Here is a 27642-nt window from a genome sequence, read left to right as displayed (position 1 = left end):
CCTCCACAAAAGCAATAATGACTCGGGGGCGGGGGGGGGGGGGTACATTATCAAACCGTGCAAAATAGTATAAAACATCACTAATGAATCCAGCAGGGATAAGTACTGACAAACATCTTCCCTTAGCTCTGATCTCAAGTGTTTAATCTTAAGGCTCCATTTTTTTTCAATCTTTTTTTTTTCCAATTTAACACAGTACTTAGCAATATAAAAAATAAAATAAAATCGACATTAAAAACAATTGTTTATTTACACCGACAGAATACATAAAACTAATTTTAAGTACATCTGTATCAAATTTAAGGATAGACCACACAGGAACACTTCTTTCAGGATTTTCTGTCGGATTGGAAGAAATGAGAGGAGTGTACTCTTATTTGCTTTCAAATCGGCTTCATAGTACTGGCTTAAGTACAGACCGCAGTGAACGCCCCTCTTTCGTAAGCTCTCTAGTGAAACACATACAGGGGAGGGGTATGGCTTCCTCTCGACGTGCCACTGTGTTGAACTTGCACTTCTTTAGGTGGTCAGCCATGCTGGAGATGTCGGCAAATTTCCATTCATTCACTGTCCCAAAAGCTGTGCTGAACCGCCACACCTGGGAGATGAACAGGAAAGTCATGTTTTGTTAAAATACATGACAGAGTCACGTGGGCAACAGCAGGTGCAAATCACAGAAGGCACAAACAAGTCAAATGATTTAATGAATCTGACTCACTCTGGACAGCGAGGACCAAACTGAAACTGATATATTTGATACCGAGCTCTTACTCTCACTAAATAAGCTGGGAGTTCAATCTCACTGAAGCATCTCACACTTGCTTCCTTAGCACAATCGCAAATGTAGCCACCTACCTTATCCTTCATCTGCCAGGAAAAGGATCCGTCAACACGTCTCGTCTTTTCCCAGAGCAGAACGACCATGCCTCGCACCTGGAGTAAGCTGGCGCACACGTCTCTCATGGTGCGTGACACCCTCGACAGCTGGCACAAGCTGAAGCCGTCCAGAAAGCTCGCTATGTGCTGCAACACTTCGAAGGGAAGGCTGCTCAGATGATCACAGTTGGAACCATGCTCGTTTCTAAAGAGGGGCTCCTCGAAACCGTCTGCTATGCGAGGCTGCACGCCAAAGGAACCCAAGTGCCGGTCATGAACGATTCTGGAGCCCTGAACAGATGGGCAGAACCTTCTCTGGGAGTAGGTGCATCCGTAGTACGCCAAAGGGCACCTGTGCTCCATCCAACCATTCAGACCGGCGTGAATGTCCCCGTGAACGTTCTTGAAATGGGAGGAGAACTCGTCCCTGCGAAACAGTTGGCCGCACACAAAAGTGAACATGGAACGTTGTTTGGTCTGATAGCGGGCCACGCACTCCAGAACCAGGTCAAGTCTGAGTGTGTGAAAGGGACTGGGGTTTGATAACTGTGGGCTGGCATGGTCACAGGCAGAGGCTGAGGCTATGTCACCAACCATGGTGCTGGTAGCCAGGATGGCAGAGGGGAAGGAGAAGGTCTGAGTACCGAAGTCGATGCGGTATCCATCCACGAAGCGGCTGTCCGATATGCCCCTGCCTCCCGGGGAGTCGCCCAGACAGAAGAGCAAAGCAGCAGTGATGAGGTCAATGCCGTGAAGCCCCATGGGATCATCAGCCACTTCCAAGTCAGAGGTGTCCACCGCCTTGTCCTCCATCTTGGCCCGAAACAAGTACGGATCGGAGAGGAGAGCTCTACGGCCGTTAAACGTAAACACGCTCATGTTCCTGAGCACTTGGAGGTTCTGTAGTTTACGCTCAAGCCACCTGTCCTCCAGGGGCAGATGCTGCAGAACGTTGTTTGGAACCAGATCTGGTAGTGGAAGGGGGAACGGCAGTGATAACTGTGGAGAATGAGCCATCGTTGGCTCTCGTGCGACAATGGGCATGGAATGATAGGGCATTGGTGGCCTGATGTGTGATGACCCATTGATCCTTACAGGCCTTGGATGTGTGGCATCAAAATTTGGATTGTGATGTCTAACGCTGCCTGTCTCATTAACTCTGTTACATAAGAGCTTTTTTTCTCCACGTCCAATCACACCCTTCTCACTCTCCTCTTCTTCCTCTTCTTCTTCCTCAGACTCATCAAAACCATTTCGCTCAGTCAATTCACTTTCTTCTATTTCACTGTCAGCTGCAAAAGCACAGTCTACACCACCTACAGCACCCAGCTCACTCTCAGACTCCGTGTCACTTTCCTTCATGTCAACATTCTTACCCTCATCAGTACCATGAGCACGATCTCCATTCACCCCACTGTGGAAAGCTCCATTTCTGTCTACCTTCTCACCATTGACTTTGCCAATGATTCGATCAATATCCTTGTTTCCACCAGTGAGAATGTCCAATGCTGCGGCTAAATTTCTGCTTGTCTCCACAGAAGCCTTATAAAGCTCGCTGTAGGACTCCTCGTCCATTTCGATGAGTCCATTTGCCAGTTCTGCCTCTGGGGTGGTTGAGGTCAGTTTTTTATTGTCCTCATTTTGCTCATCGACGGATTTAGTCACAGTGGTTGTAACTTTAAGAGACTCCAGCAGCATGCGTTGATCCTGTAAAGCCAATGCCATGTCCAACTGCTCCACCTCATCAATATCTTTACTTAAGTTCTCATACGACTTGCGATCAGCGTAGCTCACAGGCCAGCGGTTCCATTCCATGGTGCAACACACGACACTGGCTGGACATATTTCAAGGTGTTCAGCCATTTTTATGCGAGCAACTGTAAATGGGCATCCGAAGCCGCTATTTAGGCAAGGCACTCTTTCATATGGACATAGTAAACGATGTTCACCCACTTTGCAAGAGTGGAACACTGCCCCACAGACAAGAGGGCAGCCAATGAGGTCACAGGAGACACCAGCCTGTGCCCGTGTCATACATCTTCGGTTAATGCACTTCAGGCAGTGGGTATGTATCTCCTCCATGGTGAATATCAGGTTACTCTGAAGTTATTTCAGAGACGTAGTACCACCAGTCCTGTAAGAGAGGGGAAAAAACTGTTACACTTTTACATCCTTTATATCAGACAAAACCGTAAATAAATGCATTCTAAATGGTTACTTGCTTGAGAGTTGTTTGGATTATTCTTGTAACTGTGTTTTTTTCCATCTGTTTATCTTGATATCTTGGCCTAAATCGCTATCTTTGCTCTGAGTATCAGTAGAGAAATGCTGCTATGACCGTGCTGGACTCTTTAGTCTGTGCCTCAGTCGGAAAGCCCCCATCAAGCCTTAATAGGGATCACTGTAACTTAGAGTCTGGTGACGTGTCCTAATATGTTTACAAAATCTCTGAGCTGTCCCATGACATTTCACAACACTGCTTCAGTTGCACAGTCATGCCAGTTCTTTGAATCTAGAGTGGAAACTTTGTCTGGGACTTGTTTGTCACTAAAAAGTACCAACAGCTTTTGACAACAAATAGAGATGCCTCAATAGACAGATTAAAATGTCATTCGTGCTGGCACACTATATGACAAGACTGGGCTTGACTGAACATGCCTCGGTTAACACAACTGACATGACCTAGGTGGGGTCCAGAATGACGACCAAACTCTTTCCCTCTCTTCATAATGAGCATAACCTTCGAACCATGGACCAGTTTATAATTCTTGTAAATCTTGTAATTATAATGTTGGGCCTCAAGATGAGCAGTTACGAAGCTTCTCTTTCAGACTTTTCATATGAATGCAGTCATGCAGACACAACATTGCGAAACTGTTGCACGTGGCCTCGCATCTTTGCTGTCGAAATCAGTTTACAGCGACGCACCGAGACAACGAAAGCCTTCTAGCATCAACGTCAAGAGATACCTACCTCAAATGTTGGATAAACGACAGCCATGTGCAGTACCTAAGTCTATGGTTAAGTAGCGGGTTTCCTTCGTAAACTAATTAGCTAGCCTACCTAACGCTACATATATGCTCTCACTCAGGACTGCTCGTTGGCTGATTCACTTATTAACTAACATGGGATAGCTAAATAACTACTGCTTAATAGACACACTAAAAGTTGACTATAATTCGCATTTTTCGCTTTGAATCTGTTTGCTATCTGAAGCTATTTAACTGGACAAAAAGCGCCGTCAAGTGTTGCTCCGTGTATAGTCGCCACAGTTTTGTAAACACACGACACAAAATAATAGCAATTTCGAAAGCATTTCAGTGACATGTTTCGTATTATTTTGATTACAAAATCATTTTCACTGTAGTTTTGTCTGCTGGCAGGTGTCACAGCGTCCATAAACATGATCACTTTGACTGCATGGCAGTGACATGTTAGAGTGCACCGATTCTTGCCATCTTATGGACCAGCCTCGTACACACATAACAAAGCCCAATTTTCCGACTTTATATAGGAACACACTCTGATTATCTATATTACACGATTCAGTATCGATAATGTTCAATTTTCTCCGAAAAACCAAGTGTCGTTGACATTTGTCACCAGCTATCGCCTGTCACCAACCAAAAGGATTCTATCGGCGCCTTTGGCATTCCAAGGGTTTTAATTCACTCATGGGATCTGAAGAAGCAATGGTTTTAAGTGTCAAAAAATGAATAATTCTCTCTGACACGTTCAGAAGTGTCACATATGGCATTAAATATTATGAGGCGCTTATTTTTCATTACGCCCGATCTTGCAGTCCCTATAGCAGATACAGAAGTCGCAAATAGATCATTGGTGGTAGCTCCGCGGCCCGTGGTGGCAGCTCTGTTTACATGAACCACCCATTGTTGGTTGCATGGAAAGTCAACAAGTAAATAACAGACCCACTCTGGTTAAAATGCACACTTCGCTTCGACAAACATCAGAAAACAATCATCGATTATATTGCTAAACGCACAGATAGTATTAATAATTCTACTGCAACATGGCTTTTTATAAAATAAGTTTGCTGTCGACAACTAGCACACACGAAGTCCCACAAGTTCGCAAACGATTGTATGTTTTAAGTTCTTTAAAATGTCTGCAATGCCCCAAACACCTAGTCATTCGTTTGGACAGTTAACTAAGATATAACACAATTGTTTTCGGTTGGCACAGGTCCACGGCCGACGTAGTTAGATAACATAGCTGAACAGTACAGCTAGTAGCCTACGTCATTCACTAGCTAAGTGGAAAAATAACGAAAAACTTCGCTTACCGTGGTAACAGACGAGACGTATTTATAATTGTGGTTTAATTATTTATGTTGTCCTTTCGACGTTTTCGGTAAAACGACGATAATATTAGGAAATTATTCAAGCACACTTTCTGGAACAATCCTCTTGTGCATGTTGTTTCGATGTTTATTACCAGTTAGTTGGCAGCCGGCTGTGGCTGTTGCTCTTCTACTCAGGCGCTTGAGTATTGCGTCATGACAACAGGGAGCGTGATCATTAGTGTGCGACAACACAGCCATAGAAACGCAACTATCTATACACAACTATAAATATCTGGTATTACAAAACGCTGATATGTGGTTCAAATGACTTCTTGTATGGCGTTATATCATATTTGTTTGTTTGTTGTGATTTTACATATTTACATGCGTTAAATGTGGCTGCAGATGTGATATACATTGAATTAATCCTGCCTAAGAGTGCAGAGTGCAAAGACCTGATGAATAAAACTACTGTGGAACGTGGAGAGAAACTAGACAGCATGACCAGGAATTTTGATTTTATTTTCCAATATCTTTGCCAAAAAAGAAAGGAAAAGAAAAAGCCACTGAGGAATACAAAATGCTCCTGAGAGCTCACTCAAAACAGTTTGGTCAGTGCATACTTCTATTTCATTGCAAGTTTTGTGGTGTAAGCTGTACAGAACATATTTTAAAGAGTGTGTGTGTGTGTGTGTGTGTATGTGTGTGTGTGTGTGTGTGTTTTAATCTGGGCACCAATTCTTCAAGAGGCCACTTCTGCAATGTGGTGTATATTGGACAGGGTAAGCTGGGCTTCTTGAGTTGGGTAGGAACGCCTGCTATGCAACCACAATCTCCCAAACACACCAGTGATCAGCAGTAGAACCAGTAACAGGCCTCCTAACACAAATGTCTCCACAGGAGGTACACCTGCATCTGGATAGGAGAAATTGATAGACATGTGAAAATGCTCTCGTGTCATCTATTTGATTGTAATATCTTAAATATAGGCAAGGACAGCAAGAACTCATTCAGTGAGAGAAGAAGAATTAGTCCCTATATTTCTCAATTCTACTTAACAGTCCTGTAATATATAATGTTTTAGCTGTAATTTTTGAAATCATATAAATTAGTCCTTGTGCTAATGAGACATAATAACCTTTCCTCAAGTTTAACACATTATAGTGATACTGGAGTTGGGATTTGGTTATGGTATCAGAGGGGGTTACTCACTGAGGCCAGTATGATCATTGTTAGCCTGCAGTCTTCTGATTGGGCCATATGATACTGTGTGTGACAGGGCAACATCCCTGCGTGTCCGACCAGCTCCTTCCTCATCTGTGCAGTTCTGTTGTATGATGGGTCCAGGAATGAGTATGCAGTAATACGTTCAGGCATGCGTACACCATTGCATTGTCATGAATTCTGGCACTGGTATACAATTGCTAAAAATAATTTGTATGAAATACTAGAGCTCATCTGTATTGATAAATGTCCCATGACAGCATGAAATCCTTTTATGACATCAGATTAGTCTGTGGTTACTTTGTGAGTGTTCTCGGGTATTATGACACTTGTTTGTTTGACATTGATGAGGCTCTACGCCAGTCATGTTACTACAACTTGCAGCGACCCTTCAATGTTTTGCCTGGAGTGTTCCAGAGAATGGGGGTGGGGGTGGGGGTGCTCTTACCGGCTGACAGATTCCTGCCATGCTGTGACAGATCTGGACATTGCAGTGAAGAAAGATGTCTGTGTATGAGCTGCCCACAAACTTGAACATTTGTATCCTAAAAAGGGCCTCTGGACCTTGACCATTCTTCATCACAGCCAATGTCTGGTCCACACTGGACAGCACCGGGCAACTGGGCAATAAGATATAAAGGGGAGGGAAAAAAACAAACATTTGAAAAAAAAATCTCTCAAAATCATTCTCCCACCCTAGTTTGGAACGCTGTTTTTTGAAAGGTGAAAAGGCTGCAGTTGTGTTTTTTCGTTTCTGAGATGGTTTTAAGTGATCAACATGCATGTTCAGTTCATCGCACAATAACTGAACTGGCCAACATAACAACCAAATAACAAACAGATCTTCAGAAGTGTTTTCTAATGAACAGAATTGTTAGCACATTCTGCCAGTGTGTCCTCGCTGGAAGAACAAAATACGTGGGGTTGTCTGGGACACACACAGCTGTTGTCCTGAAATGCATACTGCCTCGGACTCAGAGGTCACACGACTGAGGCCACGCAAGGGGTCTAGTCATCGGCTCTCATAGCAACTGCCTTTACATGTCTCGGCAACATCCTTGGACACTGCTGGTAATACACGTGATTGAAATCAAGACCTATAACATGACTCACAGAGCAAAGGGGAAATATGTTTATATAAAGACCTAATAAACATATTAACATTTCTTAAAATAAAAAAACTAAGTGAAACAACAAAGAGAATTAAAATAAAGTATTGGAAAATAACACAAATGGTCATTCATTGCCATCTGAGTGATAGATACTGTACAGCTGTAGTCCTGAATCATTCACAAATATTGATTGTGCCTTTACAAACCTGTCCCTGATGAAAGTGTACTGAATGTTACTGTAGGGATCATTGGTTGGCGTTGCCCAGCATCTCTCCACTCTGAGCATGAGATTAGCTGGTACCTGTGAGAGGAGAGTCCAGTCAGGATATGCGAGGACAGACATTAAGGGAGGGACTCAGTGAACCAATAGTTTAGTAAATCAACAGATGTAGTGTGAAACTGAATAAGCAGGGATGTTCTTCAAGGGTCTGATAAAGCGTTCGGATTTACTGGCAAAAAAAAAAAACAACCTCAGAACATTGTGTCAGATTGATTTATCGGATGACTTAATTTTTCCATAGATCATGTTACACATGTACACATGCAGTAGTACGTAAGAATTTGCGACATGGTCTATTTTATAGGCTTCTTGCACAGAATATTCTCTGAAGGCAGTTATTTGTAACCCCATAAATGTGTGGAGATTGTAGCTTTCGCTTTAGGGGAAAGAGAGCAGTGGTGCCAGAGTTCATCTCGGTTTCTCTGAAGCTGTCTTTCTGTCTAAGGTATCGACCGAGTTCTAAACCTGGTTTCTGGTCTCTGAACCTGATAGCGGGCCCTGTTAAGGAGAATAAAACTCTGAGACAGAGACGAGAGCTCTCGGATTACTCTGCCAAGCATAGCCAGTGTGTAATTACCTACATGATCAAGTCAGGAACAATAGACTTGCTTTCACCTCCACACCAACTCACTCATCCTGATCTTTACTAAAGCGTTCATGATAGAAAAACCGCTCCACTGCAGAGGGCCTCTCTCAAGAGATGTGTGAAAAATAACTTCCAATTCCCTCCGTTCATCAAAGCTATTCTAACCATAACAAACCATGTAAACTTTGACATAGATGTTGTCCTCCAATGTCAGTGAAGGCACAGTGGTCCACTTGTCCTCAAAGTCCTCATCTTTGTAGAGTAGCATTGCCACAGAGAAGTTCCCATCTTCTGTGTTCAGAGTGATTGTCCTGTGGTGGTTGAAGAGTGTTAATAAGACTCACTGGGAGCACCGAAGGCCACAGTTAAACAATACTGAAGCAGCTACTTCATTCAGACCTTAGGGGCACATTCTTTCTGTCACATTTTCTTTACACTAATGCAGGAAAACAAATTATCAGATGAATGCAGAACTCTGCTTAAGCTCGCACAAAAAGTGATAATTAAATGTTTTGTGTTCCGGGTTTAAAGAAATGGGTTTCAAATTAAGCAGCGGGCTTGGTTTGAATGAAGGGCATGGGACCGTACAGAACTGATGTGAGATAAAACAACAAACGAAAACTCACCTAACATCCACTCGAATCATATTTTCTCCGTTTGGCTGCTGGACCATGTAATTAATTGGGTAGCGACACCCAAATGTGATGTTGACGTAGCTTCTAGTGATTACTTCTGACTCGTTATTGTGAATTGCGTTTAAGAACATGATGTGGGTGTCATCTGATTCCTGAAAGGAAAGAGAAAGAGCAAACGTGGCCAGCATTGGTTAAAACTGAATATTCCACAGATACAGAGAGGCAGTATAAGCTACAGGCATGGCACGCTCTTAAATTTATAGACACGGTGACCTTGAATGACACCCCATACCCCTCCCACACACACACCCTCACGCCACCCCACCCCACCCCACACCACATCCCAAACTTTCACTGAGGTGGTGACACCTTCAACGCCGTGCGCATGTTTCACGCTATACCATTTACATCGTTCAGCCCAATAAAATGGAATTGATTTAAAAGGCTTATTCAGACAGGCTTGTGCGCAGCCCATTTGATGAACAAATGGAGGACTGGTGTCCTTGCTACTGAAAAGGACGAATTGCCCCTTACTACAACCTGGCAAGACGAGCTTTACTGCACATCAGTAAAACACACTCTTCCCTGACAAAGGGAAGAACAGTCTCTGAATAGTTTACAATGCAAAATTACCACGTGAGGCTTTTACTACTGCTAACCAGCTGTATCAAATGAAAATTACTCATGTGTGAAGAGAGAATTAACAAATATATTAATCCATAAAATTTAAAAAAAAAAAGAAGAAGAAAAAAATCAACTCTGCCAGAGCCATTTTCAGTTTTTTTGTGTGGATTTTGAGAAGAAATACCAATCTCATGTGATGGAAGCAGTTGAATAAACTAAGACTTCTCTGTTTTTCTACAACAGGTTTTAATCCAAAAATAAGCTTACTTTTCATCAGGCCGGAATGCAAAAGTCTTATAAAACTCCTTGGGGGTGGGTGGGGGGGGGGGGGGGGGGCAGTCTCTCTCCTTCACAAAGCTGTGTTAACCTTTTGCTGGTTTACAAGAAATGCCCCCGTGCATTCTGAGCGAGGTTCTCAATGGTACTCATGGTCTCAAGTACAGATTTATACCTTGCCAGAGTGAAGATTGTGCTCTGGGCCAATGCTACCGCTGTAGGAGATGGGCTGAGGGGCTGAATAAAAAGAGGACTACAAAGTGCGACATTGAATTATGGACAAGCTATTCACCACTGCTGAAAACACAGTCATCATTTCCATATAAATCAAGATAATTTAGAGTCGCTTGGTCATCAGCCCTCCCCTCCTCGTTCTGAAAGAACTCCAGTGCTTCACAACAATTGGAGAGAGAGAAACAACACTACTCTTGAAATATTGCCGAACCACGAACCCCTCTCTCCCCACCCTTGCTCACTCTCTCTCTCTCTCTCTGTCCCTCTGTCTCTTTCTCTGTCTCTCTCTCTCTCTCTCTCTGTTTTAGTCTCTGTATTACGAAAGAATCAGCTAATGATTAAAAAGAAAACCATCACAAAGTACTCACTGAAGGATTTGAAGTGGCTTATTTGCATACACATTTCTGCTCATTTTTTTTTTTGTCTTGATAATAGTGTGGATTTTATTTTGATGAATTAATATTGTTATTTGGAGCATATTACGCCAGAAGTCTTATGCAATGAACTGGACATGCGGTCACCTGTTCACATGAACAAAGACATCGTAAAATACGTTAATTTATGGCCTTGAGAACTTCACATTGTTGCTAAAGAAGAAGGCCAATTTGTAAGTTGTCTTAAAGTAACTAATTCTAAAGTCTCCTTTTGTCGAATGAAAAAGAGCACACGCTCGTGCTGTTCGCAGTTTCTAATCCTTTGTAGCAGTTTTTTTCTTGGTCTTATAAATCCCAGCAGGAGCTTTTCTTATGCAGGAGCAAAAGAGACAACAGGGCGTTATCTCTAGTTAAATTAGCAGTGAATATGAATATGAATTTACCATGATAGTCCCACAGTCAGTTAGGTTTGTTTTGATGGTGAAGACATAGTTGTCCTCAATTTCAACACCACGGCACTCTGGGTCATTTAGGTGCAAGTCCCAGATCTGCGGTGCAGAGGGGAACATTTAGTGCACAACAAAATGACACAATAAATCATCTACCGCCTTTAGAGAACCTCTCAGCAGCAGTGCTAACAAGAACAACACAGAACAAAAACAAAACTAATTTTAAAAGGTTAGCCGTGTTATGACAGCGTGTTTTCAGGGTGAGATTGGCTCACATAAACAGGAGGCTCCTTGCTGAGAAAAAACACACTGGGAATGACAACTTGCATCTGGTCGTTGGTGCAAATGACAGTTTCATTGAGTTCTGAGTGAAAAGAAAGAGAACAAAAAAAAAATTAATTTAGTCCCTGAGCCTCGAGGTCATTGTAAAAGTAGAGGATGATTTTTCTTTTTCTTTTTTTTTTAAATATAGGAATGCTGTGAGTATACCACTGGATTCATCTTTTTAGCCTGTTATTTTCTTAAAAAATAAAAAAGAAAGAAAAGACAGATACACATTATATTCTCCAAAGCTGTATCTTTTACTGGTCTTTTCATCTGTATTATGTGTGACACAAAACAAAATGAATTTAAATGAAATTTAATTAGAGACTTATACATATCTATGCTTACAGCGTTATGTAATCTTGCATGTCTGATAGTAGATTTCTGTAAGTTTCCATAGAGACAAAATTACCCATCCGATGTGATATCATAATAAGCTCATCGTAACATCAGAGAAAAACAAAATGGGTACATCTGTTTCAGCAGATGCGAATGAAAAAGCAGAAATGATAACAGAAAATTACAGTAACAGATTATATGCAACGAATCAGTGACTCAGTTATGTAAAGAACAGAAAACAGGTAATCTAGAGAGAACAGATTTTAAGGTACACTAAATGACCAAACTCACCTTCCTCCTCTTCAGTTTCCAGCTCGATGGCAGATGTAGTCACCCAGACTGTGAGAAGACAACAAGCCAGTGTAAGAGTGGCAGGTGTCATGGTTGAAAAGATGGCAATCTGGATTCTCCTCAGCAGAAAATTTGTCCCTTGGCTCTCCTTTGGCCCTTTCCACCAAATCTGTGAATCTTCTCAACAGTTCACCTCAGCTAGCTGTCAGCCTTGGACGTAGTGCTTGCAATCACCCTAGCCCCTCAAAATACGGCTCTAATGAACTAGGAGCCTCCCTCTGGCCTTAAAACACCAGCTTGAATGATGTTCAGACCAACAATGAGATTCCTTACATGAATAGGGAGAGCTGAGGGGAGTCCAAGGTAACACAGACCTACAAGAATCGGTGTAATAGGAGAAAAATACTACTGACAATCATAAGGTTGTCCACTTAGCAGACGGCTTACTACCCTTCTCGCTACCACGGTCAACAGTTGTCTCTTCTAATGCAGACGGTAATGACAGTAAAAAGGGCTGCTGTCTTCTTTGTGTCAGACTCTTTTGTCTGTATGTTTTTAAAGGCCATGGCAAAAGCTTTACTGTTGCGGGAATCCCAGTCACTGAGAGGAAAGAAGTCCTGTGTTTGAGTCAAGGGCAGTTCACTGACACTGTGTGCCCACGGACTGTGTATGTGTGTATGCTTGTGGGGTAACTCAAGTCTTTAACAAAAGGAAACATAAAGAGAACCAATCGGTGTTTTTTAAATTCATGGACATTATCAAGACATAAGACACAATCGCATCCAGAAATCATAAAAAAACTGATCCAGAGACAGAAACTGGTCTGCTTTTGTATCGGTTATTAGAGGCGACCCATACATGTGCAAGTTTTTTTTCCTTTTGTAATCATGTCTAACTTCAAACTTCAAATGCAATATTCAATTTAGAATAACAATTGTTTGTCTCATCTCTGAGTCTATAACTAGGAAGAGTAAATAGGAATTTTTCAAATCCTTTTATGTTAAGAAAAAAAAAGCTTGAAGAGTTGCAAATTCAGGCTTCAAAACAAGTCACAAGAGAAGAGGCTGGGAAATGATGTTTGTTGAACAGTCTGTTTTATTTGCACTACAAAAAGATCTCATACAATAAGTTACACCTAGGCTATTATTTGGTATTGTTGCATGAATACATACAAAATTGGAAAATTCATCACAGTGGACAATTCAAGATTTTACCCGATTAACACTTGCATTTGGACTTAAATATGAAAAGGTAGGTTCTGTCACACTGCCGTTGGTTCGGACCTGGTCAAAGACGTTAGGAGAAGACAACATGGTCTGCTGGTTTTGTTTGTGCTGTTTATTGTACTGCCTAAGACAAAGTAAGAAGACTGTCATCTGTCCTTAGACGTCCCTCCCATGACAACCTCTTCAGAGATGCTCCTCTTTCCTCGTCTTATTTTTCAACTTCCACTTTTTACAGGTCTTCTTTATGAGAAGGGTTTTTTTTTTTTTTTTACCAGACATTGAATCATTCATCTTTTGTTTTGCAAATAGGACCAGCTAAAATGTTCGCAAGGGTTGCCGGCCACAATCTCTCTTCAGATATCTTTCTGAAAAGGAACTGCTAAACAGAGGAGAGTCCAACAAAGATCAGTGTTGTAAAGCCCAATGGCTTCCTTCCCCAACCCTCTTTACAACACGGAATTGGACAGCTTTTTACGGTGTCATTCACAATAAAACAAGGACAAACAACGTAACAACTGGACTCTCAATGTCAAGTATATACTCATGAAATGGCAGTTTCGTGTGAAAAATTTGCTTCATAGTGAAAACCGACTGATTTGCGACCGTCTTGCTGTGGAATGTGTGTGGAATGTACTCACTGAATAACACTTGGACTGAAAAAAGAATCCTACTAATGTTTCATGGAATGAACCAGTGAATAATGCCCGAAAGCTGAGGTGCACATATCAGACCATTTCAGTACAATCCATGCGCGACAAAAGCATCAAATTATTTGTGAAGGACAAAAACATCCAATCACCTGAATTTATACAATTTGTCCTACTGAATTCATCATTTATAGAAAAGACCATACCCAAATAAAACAGAGGCACGATGCAATCACACAGGACTTATCTTACAATAGTAAGAAATGTGAATAAAACTCTAAAAAGTTAAGACACTACACTGACACAGCCAAGATGCCCTATAGACAGCATCATTAATAAATAACATTATTACAATAACACGGTAAAATGTGGGAATGTGCAAAAGAAACATTTCTCAATGTTCTGACATTACTAGCTGAACGTAGTGGAAAGCTCATTTGCGCTGCGTGCTGGATGCGTAACTGCACTGTGCTGGTATTGAAATGGACGTGGCACCGCTCACAGGTTCATTCCAGCGCCTCGCTGTCTTCGGTAAACAACTCAGCCAGATCTGCAACGGTGAATACCGACGCCTCCGAGTGCTTCATTGCTGTCGTGCTGTGACTGAACACACAATGAAAACTGTTTAGCCGAGCACAATGCAGTAAAGTTCCTCATCAACCACAAGTATTTCATTCACACTCACCTCTTCTCTGCTGTTTTCAGCATGGCCTGCATTCGCTCCTCTATAGTGGATTTAATAAGAAAGCGATGAACGTAAGTCGGTCTGGTAGAGGAGGAGAGAGAGCGTGGATAAGTATTGTCTACATGCTCTTGCACTACATCAGAAACACTCATCAGTGTGTCATCTGGTTCAATGCTACGCTTAACGTTCAGGCATCATAAACATTCATAATCGACAATAAAAATATATGAGCTTTTTCTTAATCGTGTATCCGAACTAAATTAAAAGCAATTAAATGTATTGGTTTGAAGTTTGAGTTCCTTGCTGCAATCGCCATGTTCTTTTAAAACCAAATGTCATCAGTCTATTTTCTGTAACATTTTAAAACACTAAGAAAAGAACACAGTACACAGCTTACAGTTTGATTAAGAGACTAAAAATAGAACTCAACATGAGTAGATCAGTACACTTTGACCCACACAAAACTTAAATGCCCCAACCCCAACAAAAATCACAGGACATCCAGTTCGGGTGTTGCCTGTTCTATGATGGCAGGGCAGGGCGGTAGCATATATATAGAGACCTATGAGCAGTGTCTCTGAGTGGAGCTCGGCGCGGGAAAAAAACACTCACTTGGTTTGGCCGATGCGATGCACTCTGCCAATGGCCTGTAGCTCGTGGGCTGGGTTAAGGATGGGCTCTACTAAGAGAACGTGGGTGGCCTCAATGATGTTCAGACCGTTTGAACCCGTGTGCAGAGGTAGAAGAAGGGTGTTGATCTTGTCGTCATATTTAAAAGAGCACAGGTTCTCCTAATGAGGTACAATGCATGTCGGTGTTAAGCTTTTATTTACTGCCAATAATAACGTTACCGGACAGAGGCTAAGGAATGATGATAGATAGAGAAGCACTAAGCTCAGCCTGCATTGTGCTTGTGTAGCATCATTTTGTAGACAGAGCTATTCAATTACTGCTTATTAAAGGTTCCAACAGAAATAATGGCTCTTCACCTAGTTGTCCCCAGCGTACTAGTGAAATAGAGCTATAACTGGCCTTAATAGGGTGTTGATTGGCTTTATTCCTTAGTGGCAGTGCTACAAAAGTAAGACTGATTAAAGTTAGAGCGAGGAACCGAAGACCAACCTGAAACTTATGGGTCCCGTTGATCTGAGAGAACTCAATGTTGTTGTCAAAGAGGGCTTTGGCTATAATGTCAAGTACTCCCTGCCACTGAAACGAAGGGACGAGAATAACAAATTCACCGAACAGTAACAATAAAAGTAGTATTTCATAATGAGATAACATGTGCAAATATCCATGGTCAAACGATATGAGGACAAAGTACCGTGGAGAATACAAGGGATTTGGCCCCAGGGTCAGTCATCTGGATCTTCTTCAGTGCCCTGACCACTGCTTCTACCTTAGTGGAGTGACTTCCCTAAGAAAGAGAGCTTAACATCAGTTGACATCTTACAACTGTTCAAATAAGCCCGCAGTGCTCATGCATATTTTCTCGGCCTCTCATTTCCCATGCACCTACCGGTGCTAAGAGCTCAGGCTTAGGATATATAGCTGAACCGTAAATGTCTGTGATGGTACTTCCCCAGTTCTCTGTTTGTGTTTGGGACTGACCTTCACAGGGATTTCCTGGCCCTGATTGGCTGCCTGAGTGGTGAAGACATAGGAGATTTCTGTATGGTTGGTGGTCTGCCTGCAGATGGCGCACTTGATGGCTTTGCGGCGCATGCCAACGCTGTACTGCTCCACAATGATGGCGATGCACTCGTTACAGAAACAGTGGCCACATGTAAGCACTGCCCACTGCAAGAGAGATAAATACACACACACACACACACAGACCAAGAACAATATCATTTACACTCAAGGAAAACAGTTTAGGTTCACACTGTTCATGTGCTTTAAAACATCCACAAATTCTTCATTACCTTCATATGAATGTACTGTTAAGAAACAATGAGCAGAAAAAATACATGAACAATACTGGAATGAGCTCATTAATAATTAAACGGGAGGCAGGCTTACCTCTTGACCCAGTGGGCGGGCGCAGATCGGACATGGTTCTGGGTTCAGGCCTCCCGTAGACTTATCCTGGGACTGACAAAACGTTACAGAGATATTACAACCAACTGTAACAGTTGTAGTCTACAATCCAGTCAATTGTCATAATCTGCTCTTTTAAATACTTCGAAACTCATCCGCCTTAAAATCAAACAATTACAGTACTATTTGAGAACTTAACGAGGAGGGGGGGGGGGAAGCAGAGACATCTAATGAAGGGTTAGTGTTCTTCACCTTCTCCAGGTTGGTGAGATAGAGAAACTGTCCCAGCTTCTTCTGGAGCTGGGATTTGGCCACAGCCCTGTCGTTCAGCAGCTTCACACGGTTCTGCTCCACCTGATTCCACAGTTTTATGTCAAAGGGACATTTACAGAGTCACTGCAGTCGAAATCGTGAGCCATCACACTGTAGCAACAGTAATTGTGGGACATCATGCCTGCAGTTCAGAGGTGTGCTTGACTTACCTCGTGTGGCTCTATGATGTGCAGCACTTTGGGTTTGGGCTCGTCGGGGAGCCGCACACGCAGGCGCTCTGTGGCCATCCCCAGCTCATCGATGGCTGACACGTGATCCCGCAGCGTCATCCAGTACTCGTGCAACACCTGAATGCCAGAGAGGAGAGAGAGCGAGAGCGAGAGACGATGAAAAAGCGTAATACTTATCGTATTCAAATTTTACTCTACAGGGGTTCCACGTTTGAACTCAATATTCCCCTGCTTTCTCACGCTAAGCCCTCACAAACCTTGTATTCTTTCTTCCAGGACTCAAAGAGCTCCATAAAAGTGTTGCCCTCTTCAATTAGTTCGGGGTCCATGCGACGGATCTTGGCGAAGGACAGGATGGCTTTCAGGGTACGCTCGGTTTCGCTGGCTGCCCAGAGGCCACGGCTCGTGGTGGGCAGTCGATCATCCACCAGACCCTCCTCATCCTCAATCATCTCCTCAAAGATGGCAGTCTGGCCCTTCACTCTGCAAGGACACGGTCAAGAGGAGTAGACGGAAATGTAATAAGTTGTACTGCAAATGTAATGTTTAATGCAAATGAAGACAACTTTTCAGGTACTTATTTTGACTCACGTGTGAGAAAACAGCTTTGACTCATAGTCAGTGAAAAGCTCATCTGCTTTGCAAAACACACAGCTGAAATACAACAGAAATAAATCAGCATAAGTTGATTTGGAATTATCATAAAACGGGCATCTCCAGTGTAATATAACAAAACAAAAAAAAAACATACGCTTATGTTACAATGATGAAAAATACAGTATATCAAAATACACGATTCATCCTCATCGTGAAAGTTAAATAAAAAGCAGTGACAACAGACTGGGCCAGTTATTTTTTTGTTAAATATGAAAATGATGTTCACAGTCTCCTCGAACAGAAACGTCTTACTTGTTGAGCGGCAGACGCACGGGTCTCAGGTGACAAATGGTTGCTTCCTCGATGACTTCCTGCGAGGGTGGGCCCTCTAGCTTCTTCACGGCATCCTGGACAGTTTTCTGGGATTTCATCAAATCATCCATCTGAGTGCTGAGCAGAAACTGGAGCCCACGGGCATCTCGAAACCTGAGCAGAGGAAGATGTTCTTGGTGAGCTATGTAAAGAATACAGATTGACACACATCAACACCTGCTCTAAATCTGTCTCTCTCTTAAACACACATCCACACAGATACACACACACACACACACACACACACACACAGGCATTCCAAGACTTACAAAAGAAATACAACATTTCATATGCATAAAATGAGATTTTAAAGCAAAATGCATGACTCTTTTATAAATCTGCTTACTCTTTTCTAAGTGAAAAATACAGTAGATTAGTCAGACATGAATAAGCACTGGAATGCCTGTTTTATTACTTGTCTGCCATTGAGAGCTTGTTGGCCTGCTGTTTGTAGCTGCAGGTGAGTTCATTCTGGATGCGGCCAACTAGGTCATCATCCATGGAGTACTGAATGGCCTGCTGTATGACATCAAGCCACCAGGGGGAGCGCAGGTTAACCTGGGGCACAACACAGTAGCTGTCAAAACTCTTCAAGTTTGCACCATCTGGCAGAAGATCACTGTTTCTTAATTTATTCCTATGGACCTCCTTTTGCTGTAAGCATTAGTACATCAGCCCAGAGACCAAATACATTTGACCGAATTAAGCGGCATATCGCTGATTAGCTGAATCACGTACTGCAATATTAACAACGTGAAAAAGACAGACGCAAGCAAGGCTTGAACTGAAAGAAAGTAAAGATTCAGAATATGCGTGTCTGGATACAGAGTATACCTTACCTTGCGTTTGAGCTCTCTGATGTTCTGGAGTACAGGTTGTAGGGCTTGCTGGGCTTCGGACACCTCTGAGTTTGACTTGGTCATGTAATGCTGCCTCAGCTGCTCCGCCTGACAGCACAGACGTTGAGGAGAGACAGACGAGAGTGATCTCACAGCTCATCTCAGAGGCGATTAAAAAACCATACAAACTAATAAACTAGAACTCACTACGCAGTTTCAATAACAGGGAGGACATACTTTATATTAGGGTGCATCTTACACCCGACCATCTCACATCACAACGACACCACATGTGTATACGTACAACAGAAACTAGGCAATCTCTGAGAAAGTCTTACACAGTGACACTGTGACCCTTATGTCACATGGAAAATCACGTTCATGCGCATGTAATGACGCAATTAAGTCACGGTTATACACTTATGTGATAGCTACAACATAATCAATGTAATTAGTTGGTACTAAGAGGAAACCAAATACAGAATGGGACCACAGAGAAATACTTTGGTCACAACTGAAATGGTTTGCCACTGCTCTGAAACATCAGACGTGACGGTGAGTAGGATGAACATTTTCAGGTTCACCTCTTCTTTCAGACGGTCATCTCTCAGAGTGGGAGGTATACCAGGGTGCTTGGCATTCAGCAGCTCCATCAAATTATGCGTGGCATGAAGCCTCTACATTCAGGGAAAAAAATGACATACCACAGAGAAATACTGAGCAAAAGAGACCTCTTTATACTTTTTCTGACTGAAAACCTTTTGATGTAACAACAGTGGGAAATTCAGCAAGAACTTTTACTGCTTACCTGCAAAGAGTCAGTTTTGAGTCGGTCTTTGTGTTCCTCTGAAGAGCGTAGCACTTCTCTGTACATTTCTGCGGCCTCAACAAACTCCCCTTACAAAGACCAAAGACAAAGTCATTCAAAACTCTTCAACACATGGGCTGTTCTTGGTCGTGATGGACAGCAAGCGGTTCAGCAGCATGCCCTGCAGTACCTCTGATGATGTGGATTCCAGCAATGCCGTTTAAAGCACACACCAACTGCCTGTGAGCCTCCTCACACTCCACGCGACACTTCTTCTGCAGTGACTTCAACAGCTCTTCCATGGTCATCGTGCTGCAGTACCGCCAGAGCAAAAAAAATTTGGTCAAACTCAATAACACGCGCAAAGCAAATGAGGAACGGGTCTCACTCGAGAGCGTAACGGCAGAAGGGCCGTTAAACCTGATATCAAAGCTAATTACGACTCACCTCTTCTGAAAGGGCAGGAACTCCCCCCTGACGGCCTGTGGGTGGCAGCACGCCTGTCGCAGCCTCAGCAGCGGGTACAGGATGGAGTTCACAGTGCGCCGATCCAGGCTGCCCAGCTTGAGAGACCAATCAGAAATCTTCCTCAGTTTGACCAGGGCATCCTGAGAGCAGACTTCGTGCTGGCGATGGTAAAAGTGGCCCTCAACGGGGGAGAAGTGCAACCAGTGGATCTCCTCTGCCTGAGGTGGGATTTGGATCTGAAAAGTTGCATGGATGACTTAATAATGTGCTGAACACATTTACACCTCATTTCAAACTGTAATGAGATATGACGTGTTGTTTATGGTAGTCGATCACAATCAACCTGGTCAATGACATCCTTCTTGGCGGAACGCCACAGCAGCTGACCGATGAGGTTGTAGAGAGGTTCTGTGTTGCCACGGCGATAGGGGCGATAGAGCAGCTGGTCCCACCAGTACTTCACCCAGTAAGGGTCGACTCCCAGGAACAGCACGAGCCCATACAAATCTGAAAATCATACAGTCAAAGAGCCCAATCATTTTTCCAAGCAAGTACTTGGTGACGGTCCATAAATCATTAACTTCAATTAGCTTTTTCCACTGATCGTTTCCTTTCAGCAAATGAAAAACACTTCTGGCGTTGAACCACGAATGCACAAGTTCCAGTGGAACTATTTTTGCTTACTCATGCTCACCTTCCAGGCCTCTCTGTACAGGAGTTCCACTTACACACCAGCGATTGATAGAGGTGAGACGCAAAGCCATCTCCGCTGCCTTAGGGAGAGATGCAGAGGGCAGAAAAGTCAAACAACCGTACAATACACATCTCTGAAATTCACATTCGCAACTTATAATAAATATATATCTATGACAGTTAGCATCTCCATCCATCTATGAATGGATGCAACTGCAAATTCTGCATTTTTCTTGCTAATATGTTTTAGCGATTACACGGGACATGCGCTGTGTGGTGAGAAGTCACACCTTGGCTGTGGTGCACTCCACCATCTGGGCCTCGTCCAGACAGACGCGCCACCACTCCACGGCGACCAAGGGGCTCGGCACGGCCATGTAGCGTTTCTGGTTCCGGAACCGGCGCCCGTCCTCACTGTTGCTGTGAGGGATGTCCACGTAGTTGAGCTCAGAACGCAGAACATCATAGGTGGTGATGACAACGTCCTGCTCAGCCAGAATGTGAGGCTGGATGAAGCCGTGTCTCTTCACACCCTGATAAACCTTTCAGGTAGACAAGAGGTACAGAGTTAACAGCCGGCACAGAGAAATGAGACAGCTCTAAATGATCTGTCCCCAATGAACTGTCAAAGACTGGCTTGCTTTACTCTTGTTTTTACGAAAGTGCACTACACCATGAAACGAAATCCAGGTCAACGGTACTGACTCTATTAACTCGACAGTTCGCAAAAAAAAGCTTGAGCCCTTCAGCAAAAAAAGTAAGTAAGGCAAGCACAGTGTGTCTCCTCTCTATTTAGATTAGTACCACATTTTGAGGATATTATCTTTATCTCCTTCAGGCAGCTTGGATCAACCAAACTTATGATGGTTCCTTCATGTTTAGTAAACCTGAAATGTTGAGGGCAGTGTTTATTCTGGATCGAGCTGCTGTGAGATTGCAAGGTATTCTCACCAGCACTCTCAGGGACGATGAACGGATGTGACGGTTAATCTCTTCTACCCACTGATGACAGATGGAGCTGGGGGAAATAATGAGAGTGGCTCCCGTGGGCACAGGGGTCATGGCAACCAGACAGTGTGGGCAGTAGAAAGGGGTAGTCTCCAGGTTCTCCTCCTTGTAGTTAACACACTCTGCATGCTGCCAAAGAAAACAGTTGAGGCACTGAACTCTCGCCTTGTAGTCCACCAGACCCAGTTCCCCACAGATACACTCAAACCGATAATCAGGGGTGTTGAAGGGCAGGACCACTGAGGCCCTAGTCGGAGGTGGAGACTGAGAGCCTATAGACATTTCCGATTGAGAACGACAGTCCTGGTGAAATTTGTCTTCCTCCATGGCTTCAGGTTTAGCTTCATTTTTGACGTTTGCTACTGTGTCTTTACTCCCTTCATCTGAGGCATCTGCTGTGCAGTCAGGAGGAGGACTGACACTGAGAGATTCCCCCTCTACTGAAGAATCTGACACACATTTTGGTTCCTGTGTCTGGGTAGTGGGAGTAATACCCACGGTATCCTCAGAGTCAGAGGTTCCTGAGATGAAAGGGGTCACGGGATTGTCTTTTTGTTGCCCCGCAAATCGGCGTGATGTTCTCCTGGGAACGACATCTCCAGATGAACTCGCCTGCAAGAGAACGAAAATAACAATCTTTAGACTTGCTATCCGATATATCCTCGTGAGACATGAGATGAAACACACTCTTAGATCTGTGTTTTTAGATATCCAATGATCACAAATACACACAAAGACATGAGGACAAAAGAATTGCTAATCTGAGCAGTTCCTCTACCAATTAATAAAATACTTACAGCTTTAGGGGCTGCAGCCTTTTTCTTCTTCTCTTTGTAATTCTTTCCCAGTTTGAATGATCCAGCCAACCCTCTGCCTTTGACCTGCTCCACCATTTCCTCACTAATGAGTTTATTCAGGGTCTTTTTGAGGTGGTTGCGGTTCCTTAGCGGATCATACTTGTACATGGTGCGCAAATAAGCAAAAATGGCATTGATTGAGGCTCCTTTCCCCACCCTCATTTCTTTAATTGCAGTCAGAACCATCACACGAACAGCTATAAAGCAAATAGACAGAGAGAGAGAGAGAGAAATAAAGGGTTAAAAGGCAAGTTATCCTTCATTTCTAAAATCAGCACAGACAGCAGATTTCTAACTGTCATTCTGAGCATTAACGATCAGGTTCAATGGCTTGTATGGGACTGGATCAAGCAGGACAGCTGAACGATTAAGGCGTTAGGACTTTCTGTATTGGTTTGAACACCCATCCTGATAAATACTTGGTAAGGATGTGAGAATGGCGCAAACAAAAAGATTTCATATGGTGCTTGTGCTTTGTATGAAAAAACAAAAAACAGGGCTGGAGTTAATTCATGAGTGAAAACCTCAATTCTACTTCAAGTGAGAAATCCAAAAAACCAAACAAAACAGAATTGTAACTGAACCAGTGTTACAAGAGACGAAACTCAATTCAATTGCACTTTGTGGCGAGTGAACGCAATTTGACTGTTCAAGGGTTGTAACTGCATAACGGTAAAGAAAGTGTGCAAGCACCCAAAGGGTTATGGACTCAAATCCCAACTATGATGGTTCACGGTCAATGTGCCCCTGAGAGACAAAATTAACCCCAAAGCCTCTCCGGTGTGTAATCTCTTCTACAAAACAACGCAAAAACAAAACAAAACTATGAGCTGCTGTGGATAAGAGCACTGGTTTAATGAACACATCCAGTTCTGTTTTTGCTAATGATTTGATACAGTATCAAGTCTGGTCATGCTGAGGCGATCAAATCAATCTTGACACTCACCAGGATAAGACACTTTTTCCTTAGGTCTCATCTCACACTTGTATTGCTTTGTGCTCTTTCTCTCTGAAGGTGGTGGAGGAACAAAATAGTTGACCGATCTACCCTGGAGGGCACAACAAACGTAGATTAAAACATCAGGCTAATAACAGAAGCTGCAAGATGCAAAATAAGGTGGGTATTAATAGAATTGGTATACAAAAACATCACAGTAATATTTCTAAATGTTTAGCTCTGGAGAGTCACAGCACTGTAAATAAATTTTCAGTTGCATCACCTTGCTTCTGATTTGTCATGGTTAGGGGTTTTTTTGTAACTCTGTCTTGTGCACACTCGGTGCAGCCTTGTTTTTGTTACTGTTCTATTAGTTATTCTGCTGTTGTTCTTAGATGCTGCATGAACAGTACTTTCTGTACAGCAGTGTGTTATGAGTATCAAGTGTGATGTTCTGATCAATGTGACTTGGCAAACATATAGGATTCCGATTGGTTTTCTAGCCCAGAACCAACACACACAATTCAGCCAATCAGATGCGTGATGGTCAGGTGTGTTTGGTCCACCGGTCCCGTGGAGTCCCAGCCTGTGGAATCTGAGAACACTACACGACAGGACATATTCCCACATAGAAACTGAGATTTTCTGATACGTATCAAACTTACAGCAGGCAGAGTAAGTGCACCTTGCTCTAGGCCTTGGCGGGTATTGAACAGAATAAGGGCCAACACCTCCACAGTCTTCCCTAGACCCATCTCATCTGCTAATATTCCACCTGGCCAGTCCACTCCTGCCAAGGGAAACTCCTGGATCACGCTGTGACACAAAAGGGAGATGGATCTCAGTTATGTAGGAGCAGGAGTTAATAACCCTCTCAACTGATTCTACAATTAACGATTAAAAAAACATATGAAAGATTCGTATGAAAGATCTAAAATAGTTTAAATATTTCTGTGTCATTAGGTTGGTATTGCTTTCTGTACGATTAGTTTGTGATATGACCTCATGGAATTTCTGATGAGTAAATTGTAGAACCATTATCTCACCAGCCAGTGTACGGGTTGTAAAACAGCCTCTTTCCACACATTGTGACCACCTCCCTCCACAGGAAATGCAGTGATGGTTCAGCTAAGAAAACAGCGACACAACAACTGCAATGTCAAAATGCTCTAAAATATATCAGTGAAGCTTTTATCTTTGATGTTTCAGAGGATTTTCTCCCATTTTTTCCATGGCAACTGTACTCTGAGATATGTTATTTACCAGTTGTTTAAGAACGCTGTTGACAAAAGGCCAGAAGCCGATTTTAGATATCATAACTGTGGTCAAAATCACAATTTATATATATCTGTGCTTCAGATACAAAGCTAGCCAAAGGTACAGAGCAGTGTAACTATTATACCCAAGTAGAAAGCTGCAGCTGCCACTAAATTAGAGAAACAGAAACCTTGCAGAGTGCTACCTGTGTCCTCTGCTTCAAGCCTGTTGTACTTTTCTCTCCTTAGCATCCAGTTTACAGCCTGACTCTGGTAGGGCCGCAGTATAGGAATGAGGGCTTTGTGTTGGACGTCAAAGGTTTGCCCCTGATCCTGTCTCTGATGGAGGTGCCTGACGTACTCATACAGCTCCTCCACATTCTGACGCTCCAGGTCAGTGTCACACTCCTCCTCCTCGTTCTCCACCACTTCTGCAGTCGGCAAACAAACCACAGGAAATCTAATCATCACATGACACCACTTTCTCTAGCATACAGGGTCATATATCTCAGATGTGTGACTTTTGTTATCAAATCATAGGTTTCAGTGATCTGGACATCTGATGTTTATTTGTTGTATAAGATAAACAAAAAAAATATGTATATATTTTAAGCACCAGGAATGATGAAGTCATAGAATAATTCCATTAATTTCTGCATCAGTTGATTTGCTTTCCTTATCCGTCCATTTCCCTCACTTAGGAATTCTGGTTTTCCAAGCCCTCCCTCCAGCAGAAAAACTTTCAGCTGAAGAAGAACACAACGACAAAATTAACTGGAAAGTTAATACAACACTTTATCTCTAAATCACAAATTTAACCTAATTTTGTGTTTGCCACGACTCTAAAATATGTTATGCATTTAATACTGTATTGGCGCAACAATACAGAGACCACTTGATCACTAGGACAGATTATGAAATATTTGTTACAGTGCGTGATTGACATTTGACCCCTAACACCCACCTTCAGAGACCCATCCTCTTGCTGATGACAGAGGTGTATAATCTTCCTCCTCTGCAACCAGTCTAACTCCTCCAAGGCTAAGCCACCTAATGAACACTCCAATGGACATATGAGGTCATCACCAGTTTGTGGTTCACCCTGGTCTCCGCATCGTTCACTGTTGGTTAAACTTAGGCAGAGTTTATCACCAGTTTTCAGCAGATAAAAGTTCCTATCCACAGCTTCTAGCGGAAATTTTGGATGGAGGTTGAATTCTCCTATCAATGCTCTCCACACCAGGCCCAGATCAGAGGCTGGTTCCACACTGAGCACAACAGAGTCTGGGACGAATTCCTGGGATGAGCAACCAGGCTGCTCCTTTGTCTCAGAGGGCAAGGCAAAATTAGAGAAACTTGCTGCTCCATCTGCTTCGGCTCCCTCTCTAAAGTCCGGTTGCCAGCTTGCAGACTGGTCACAGGGAGACGTCTGATCGTCCTCAAGAACAGTCTCATTTCTCCGATCTTCGTGCATGTTCCAGTTCAGTCTCTTCTTTGACTCCTCGTCCATGCGGACTGGAGGAGCGCGTTTCCTTCTACTGCTCATGATGGAAGCCTGAAAATAAAGAGAATAAACACACTGAGCTATAAAATCTAGTTAAATTAAGCAGCATTTGTTACAGTATCAGTATAGCGTTAATGTAATTGCATTATACGGAGATAGATCCTAAAGTCCTAAATCTTTTGTGAGTTCTTCAGAATGCTTGTAAACCATTTGGCATTTTCGGGTATTAACTGTTCGATGACACGCAGTGCCCGCTTGACAAACCGATCCTCTACATTTGACTCTGCTGCACGCCGCTGTCATGATTGTAAACACAGTGGTTATTGCTGTTGTTTGTTTGGCGGAACATGCTCTTTAGCTTAAAGCTCTGTTACACCGATCATTTAAGTACAGCATTGCAATACACAGTATCGTTCAACAAATTTCAAAGAAGAAAACTATTTCAGCAAATGACAACGAAAATGTTGCACGGTGAAATAAATATCGTTAAACTATTACTTTTTATTGCTCTGCCAGTGTCCTCTTGAAATATTCGACAGAATCCCCACAGAAAAATTGCAAAGTTACTTTAATTTAGCTGTAGAGCCTAGCGTTCACTTTCTGACTGTTATCCGCCATGTTTAAAATACAGGAAGTGATGTATTTTCACACAATAATAGAACAGAGTTTAGTAGTACCAGGAGATGGCGATGTAAGGCCAATTTTCTCCTTTCTCACTGAAATTACCAGACTGACTTTGAAAGTTTTGATAGTTGACTTTTTATATAAGAAAATGCCTTTGGTTAAACTATTTGACTTTTTAATCAGATAATTAGTAAAAGTAGATAAAAGTATTTTTTATCAATCTGTGAAAATGTTCCTGTGCTCAGACTAATGAAGTTATCACAGGTGGACCCCTCGAACAACAACATTATCTGGCAATCAGGATGAAAATCACTATGTAGCCTCAAAGCACATTCATTAACATTAACCCTTTATCAATAATCTTATGACGATCAGTGTTTTAAAGCTTGCAAAGTGTAACTCACAGTCTCGTAGTTGGCATCATACAGTGTCACTAGCAAGCATTATATTAAAGCCTAATTTCACAATCAGTGATACGTTGGACTGATTAGCTGTCTGAGCACTAGTGGAGGAAACCCATTTGAGTGATTTACTTGTCTGACTCTCTAATTCAATCCTGTGTACTTATCTGATGGGCCCTCACCTTTACAGAGAAGTTAGGCAAGGAGTTTTCGGAAAGGTGAGACTGAGATAAGAGATTAATCCTCCAAA

The 27642-nt window shown here is 42.7% G+C and overlaps 2 protein-coding genes across 2 annotated transcripts; both read right to left on the bottom strand.

Moving 5' to 3' along the window:
• Positions 1–363: 363 nt before the first annotated feature.
• Positions 364–5275, bottom strand: fbxo30a (F-box protein 30a). Its single transcript, XM_030779216.1, has 3 exons — positions 5180–5275; positions 856–3010; positions 364–598 (listed from the first exon to the last, which is right to left on the bottom strand). Exons 2-3 carry the CDS (start codon positions 2956–2958, stop codon positions 395–397), a joined length of 2307 nt encoding a protein of 768 aa, XP_030635076.1. The 5' UTR covers positions 2959–3010; positions 5180–5275; the 3' UTR covers positions 364–394.
• An 8996-nt stretch (positions 5276–14271) lies between these two features.
• On the bottom strand, positions 14272–26944 carry shprh (SNF2 histone linker PHD RING helicase). The gene is made up of 30 exons (XM_030776623.1): positions 26866–26944; positions 25828–26418; positions 25480–25609; positions 25070–25294; positions 24654–24735; positions 24273–24423; positions 23617–23719; positions 22611–22867; positions 21757–22425; positions 21096–21347; positions 20807–20885; positions 20456–20619; positions 20092–20348; positions 19835–19956; positions 19645–19733; positions 19421–19513; positions 18837–18944; positions 18413–18555; positions 17938–18111; positions 17620–17682; positions 17286–17511; positions 17008–17145; positions 16778–16879; positions 16508–16579; positions 16097–16285; positions 15810–15902; positions 15608–15694; positions 15098–15276; positions 14486–14566; positions 14272–14403 (listed from the first exon to the last, which is right to left on the bottom strand). Exons 2-30 carry the CDS (start codon positions 26407–26409, stop codon positions 14307–14309), a joined length of 5007 nt encoding a protein of 1668 aa, XP_030632483.1. The 5' UTR covers positions 26410–26418; positions 26866–26944; the 3' UTR covers positions 14272–14306.
• Between the last annotated feature and the right edge of the window lie 698 nt (positions 26945–27642).

Source organism: Chanos chanos, chromosome 1 (genome assembly GCF_902362185.1).
Source record: "Chanos chanos chromosome 1, fChaCha1.1, whole genome shotgun sequence".
Classification (NCBI taxonomy): Eukaryota; Metazoa; Chordata; class Actinopteri; order Gonorynchiformes; family Chanidae; genus Chanos; species Chanos chanos.
Note: the sequence above shows the minus strand (reverse complement) of the source record. Positions and strands in the feature narration are given on the sequence as shown.